At 38.1% G+C, this 4921-nt stretch overlaps 2 protein-coding genes across 2 annotated transcripts; both read right to left on the bottom strand.

Moving 5' to 3' along the window:
* Positions 10–2419, bottom strand: LOC104717187. The gene is made up of 4 exons (XM_010434724.2): positions 1395–2419; positions 1095–1315; positions 792–1015; positions 10–709 (listed from the first exon to the last, which is right to left on the bottom strand). The coding sequence occupies exons 1-4, from the start codon at positions 2404–2406 to the stop codon at positions 10–12; spliced, it is 2157 nt and encodes a 718-aa protein (XP_010433026.1). The 5' UTR covers positions 2407–2419.
* LOC104720056 lies at positions 3582–4697 on the bottom strand. Its single transcript, XM_010438026.1, has 4 exons — positions 4298–4697; positions 3997–4201; positions 3746–3918; positions 3582–3646 (listed from the first exon to the last, which is right to left on the bottom strand). The coding sequence occupies exons 1-4, from the start codon at positions 4695–4697 to the stop codon at positions 3582–3584; spliced, it is 843 nt and encodes a 280-aa protein (XP_010436328.1).

Raw genomic sequence — 4921 nt, forward strand, 5'->3', positions numbered from 1 at the left:
AAAGTTTTATTACATCTCAGTTTGCTCTGGCATGGTGTCATCTGGATGGTTAACGAGCTTCGAGTGTTCATCAGCTGAGCTAATGGAAAACTCAGCGAGTGAGCTCACTGCAACTGACATTCCATGGCAGAGTACTTTAACTGCAATCTCAGCTAGTTTCTCAGCTGTCATCATCTTCTCTTCTTCCACTTTTTCAGCTTCAACAAGCTCCATGCTCTCTTGTCCTGAGTGCTTCCTCGAACCATCTGTTACAGGAGATGGGTCTTCCCTAAGCTGCCTAGCATAGATTGCACCCATCCCAGAGGCAAAGAAATCGAGTTTGTCTATCACCGGCTTCTCGTTTAACCCGTTGAGCAACCTTGACCATTGGATGCAGACTTCATAGATTGGGTGAGGACAAGACACTAATCTGACTTTGTCTGGGTCAGGATCACATCTGAAACATCTGAGTAACCAGCCGGTTAAAGAAAGCACGTAGGATCTCTGGGATGTGATCCATGCTTGGAAGCAGGCTCTCCAGTTTCTAAGCTGAGCCACGAGATGCAATGCAGATCGAGCTAATCTTTGAGAGTTGATCTCCGGTAATGAAGTCTGTTGTTGCTTCTTGTAACGGTTAGGAGGCGTGGTTGCAAGTAATAGCTTGGCTTCGTCCAATGTTCGCTTCTGTATCTGGTGACACTCTGCCATCACTTTCCACATCTGAGCTAATCTGTAAAAACGCCATTACCTATGATTCTTATACTGAAACGTGTGTGTTTTAGTAAACAAGAAGAAAATATGTTTTGGCATACCCTTGAAGAAGCTCAAGAAGTTGTGGAAGCAGTTCTTGGTCGCGAAGAGTCTCAATCCTTTGAGAGATAGACTCAATTGAGTGTATAGAGACCTTGATCTGAGTGTGTAGATCTCTGATTATATTTCTTGTTTTATCAACCGAGGAAGAGTCAGCTCCTTTCACATCCTGATTCCTCAGCACTAAACATTTCTTCTCATATGCAATTCGTATCCGTTCTCCAGACTGCACAACATCCAAGTCTGTTAACCATAGACAGAGAGAGTGAACTGAAATTTACTGTTAAAGGTCTCTCAGTTATTACCTTAACTTCATCATAGAGTTTCTTCTCCCAAGCGTACAGACGGTCCAATGTTGATTGATGGCTACCTGAAAGCATACAAGATTCTTCCGAAAACTCACTGCTGGTTTCAAATTCACTTGCCCTGGAACCTCCAGAAGAGCTGATCAAGAATCTTGATGAGGAAGACGATCTTGATGAGCCGCTTGAGCGGAACAAAGCTACTGGATTCAGCATTTTCATGGCTGCAATAAGAAGTTTCAGAACCAACCACATCCATTACATTATATATATAGTCAGAGACAAGGAAGATTATAGTATTACCGCTGAGTTCATTGGAAGATGTGTATTGAGCTCGACTAGCTTCCAACAGACCCGAGACTTCTTTACCAGCTGTACATATAGCCGCAAACTGATCTTCAAGATCTTTAATAACTTCTGCCATGCTCATTGGCCTTCGATTCATGTACACAGTGAAGCCAGGTGTATCTCCTTTTGCATCATCTGTGGTAACTCCAAGAACATGCCCTGTAGTTCCTCCTCTGGACACCTTAAGGCTTCCCTCTTCTTGAGTTCTAATGCAGTTCTTGTCCCTCACATTCTCAGTCTCGCACTCCTCATTAACATCTTTTACTTTATCTTCTTGACCCATTTTATCCCCATTACAATCTTCTGTTGCTTTCATGTTATGATGATGCTCAAACTTTACATACTCATCTTCTTCAAGATATGGAATCCCTTCTTCCTCACGAACCCTCCTCAGCCGTCTCATCTCATCATCCATACCACTTTTGTTATCACAACTGTATCCGTAATGATCCAATGAAGAGAATGGATTCCAAAAGAAATCCCACTGAGAGTTCTGTGGCGAAGGAGGCGGTATATTGTGACTACCACCTACTCCAGGACTATGCTGAGGTGAGTTCATCCCAAAGAAACTATCTGCTCCATAACTCTCAACCTGGAAAGTCTCAGGTGACAAAAGAGGCTTTTCTTCAACACGAACCGCTCTGCTTCCACTAGCCATCAAGTAATTGACATTCAAATTCGACTCAGCCTCGTTCTCAATCATTTTTGAAGGAGGAGATACCTCGATGAAACCGCCTGAGCTGCTCTTTACTGGAGTGACAAATGTGTCCAACAAGAACTCGTGTGGCTCGTCTCCTTCGATGTATTCACGAAGAGCATCTGAAACATTTCTTAGAGACTGGATATAAGCAATGTGGCCAGAAGCAAACCCGGTCCTATGTTCAACTGCTTGCTTGATGAAACGTTTCCTATCTTTGCAGATCTGAACAGCTTCATCGTCATCAAACTTGGAATGAGAACATCCCATTTCTCTCTTTTAAAAAGTCTTTATGTTAAGCTTTCAATTCCACAAAGCACAAGAACTCACACAATGTGTTGAGAGAAGAAACTGCAAAACTAAGAACAATATATCAGATGTAATGTAATTAAACGCTAGAAACAGTTGGGAAAAAAAAGCAACATAGCATTGATTAAAAATAGAGAGAGACAGAGACATAACGTTTCTCTTATGTCTCAGATTCTTGTTTGTTTGTTTTTATTGGCTTAATTTGTTAGAAACAAGACTATTATTTTGTCTTAAACGATGATTTGTGAGTTCTTGAGAGTCGAAACTCCTCTCATTTTGTGTCTTTCAATGGATATTATTCACAAATCAGACGCAATATATATATATATACATATATATAATGCCAAATTAATCTTGAAAGCAAAACTGATGAAGCCAAGAACTTTATGCGTTATAAGAGAGCCTTTGAAGGAGCAAAAAAAATGAGTCGAAAAATCTAAAACCCTTTAAAGACATTTGTTTCATAAAGAAAGGTAAAAAATCAACTAAGTTGAGGGACCCAAATCGGAAGAAAAAAAGATTAAATTTTTGGACGAGACAGAGAGAGAGAGAGAGAGAGAGAGAGAGGGAGAGAGAGAGAGAGAGATGACAAAACCTTTCAGGTGTTATTAGTCAATCAGAAGAAGCTGTGGAGCGTTGAAGGGGGAGGAAGGAGAAAACAACAACGGTCACAAATATATTTGTGAGTAGGAGTGATGATGAGTGAGTGAAGAAGGTGAAGAAGAAGAAGAAGACACCACAGATAAATTAAAATTTATTTATTATTTTATCGAACATGAAAGTACTGACTTATTGTTATTTATCAACCTCGGTTTTTACGTTTATTAACGGTTTTGCCACTGTCCTTTGCATCGGATAAAATCTAATGTTTTGAAACCCGACCCGGATCGTGAACCGGACTAACTCTCGGGTCACCGGGTCATCGGGTCAACCGGTTCGACAACGGTCAATTGAATAAAATATATTTAATATATTTATATAAAATAAATATTTTTTAAAATATTATAAAAAAAAGAATATCATGTTTAACAAAGTATGAAGTTTAATAATAGTAATAAAATGATTAAAACTTTTAAATCCAAATAAGAAAAATAAAGAACACTAATTAAACATCTCCAAATTCACTACAACTAATTTTAGTTATCTCCACCATCATTTCCTTCATACTCTTCAGGTGGCATAGTGAAGTCTTCGTCAAAATCTAAAACATTAAAAAATTACATAGTTTAGTCAATGTAACATATAGAGTAATACAACTAAAATAAAATTCTAAGAATTTAATCAACAATTTAGAAGTTACCATTAGAATTGTCAGGGTTCATCTCTTCATGATCTTTAGGATATTCTTCAGCAAGAGCATTTTCTAATTCATCAAGTTCAAGTTCACCTGCTTCTTCTTCTTCGATAATCCAAAACTCTGTCTTATCAATAGATTCGTAGTCAACAGGATCATATGATCTTTTTTTCTTTGACCTGTACATTAAAGAAACATGTAACATGGTACAAACTAAATAAGCTAAATAAAAGATAAAAAATTATAGTGACACTCACCTATGTTGCAGACGTAGATTGTAGTGCACAAAAACAAGATCATTATGTCTTTGATGCTCTAGTCTATTCCTCTTCTTGGTATGAATCCTCTCAAATACAGACCAATTGCGCTCACATCCAGATGAAGAAGCGGTTTGACTAAGAATTCTTATTGCTAACTTTTGCAAATTAGGAGCATCAAAACCAAAATATCTCCACCATTCATCTAAATATCCATAAAATTAGATCAGATTACTATATAGCACAAAATGCAAGTCAAATTTATGTGGACCAAAAAAAAAAATAATGTTGTATAAGATACCTGGCTGAGACGTTTTGCTGCAAGATAGAGCCATAGGGCGAGAAAAGCTGCCTTCACGTTCTCTATACATCTTAAGCTCTTGAAACAGTTTTGTTTTACTATTCTCTGTTTGTTTCTCAAATAAATTCATCAATCCACTCATAACCTCAGGCTTGTCAGAAAATGTAGGATCATAGATGAAAGTTGGGTTCAAATAGTATGCTGCAGCATGAAGATCATGACGCAACATACGATCCCATCTCCTATCAATGATGTTCGTATAAGGCTTGTAGAGAGGGCATTTTCCTTGGAACACCTGTTTAATGCCTAATCTTGCTCGATACATCCCTTCATACACATATGACAACGAAAGCTTCTCATCAGCATCACAAATACGTAACAAACGGATGATAGGAGTCATAATCTTGACTATTATCAAGCAGTCATTCCACATTCGCTCATCCAAGATAATCAATTTAGCTTCCTTTGCTTTAGATGTTTTGAAAAGCTGCTTAAGTTCATGATCAGTACTTGTAACCAAAGCTTGTAGATCTTCTTTATGTTGATGGAGACTTTGTAGAGCAATGAAATTTGTAGCAAAACGTGTCTCTCCAGGACGAATGATCTCTTTCCAACCTGGTCTTT

This window comes from Camelina sativa, chromosome 10 (genome assembly GCF_000633955.1).
Source record: "Camelina sativa cultivar DH55 chromosome 10, Cs, whole genome shotgun sequence".
Taxonomy (NCBI): Eukaryota; Viridiplantae; Streptophyta; class Magnoliopsida; order Brassicales; family Brassicaceae; genus Camelina; species Camelina sativa.

What these genes read in the sequence shown, in the direction of transcription:
- LOC104720056 (XM_010438026.1), bottom strand. Translation starts at nt 4,697, where the DNA reads ATGACTCCTATCATCCGTTTGTTACGTATTTGTGATGCTGATGAGAAG. An exon ending in CAGCAAAACGTCTCAGCCAG is followed by an intron (nt 4,202 to 4,297) that starts GTATCTTATACA and finishes ATGGATATTTAG; the next exon opens with ATGAATGGTGGAGATATTTT. An exon ending in GAACCCTGACAATTCTAATG is followed by an intron (nt 3,647 to 3,745) that starts GTAACTTCTAAA and finishes TTAATGTTTTAG; the next exon opens with ATTTTGACGAAGACTTCACT.
- LOC104717187 (XM_010434724.2), bottom strand. Translation starts at nt 2,406, where the DNA reads ATGGGATGTTCTCATTCCAAGTTTGATGACGATGAAGCTGTTCAGATC. An exon ending in ATCTTCCAATGAACTCAGCG is followed by an intron (nt 1,316 to 1,394) that starts GTAATACTATAA and finishes TTCTTATTGCAG; the next exon opens with CCATGAAAATGCTGAATCCA. An exon ending in CTTCTTGAGCTTCTTCAAGG is followed by an intron (nt 710 to 791) that starts GTATGCCAAAAC and finishes GCGTTTTTACAG; the next exon opens with ATTAGCTCAGATGTGGAAAG.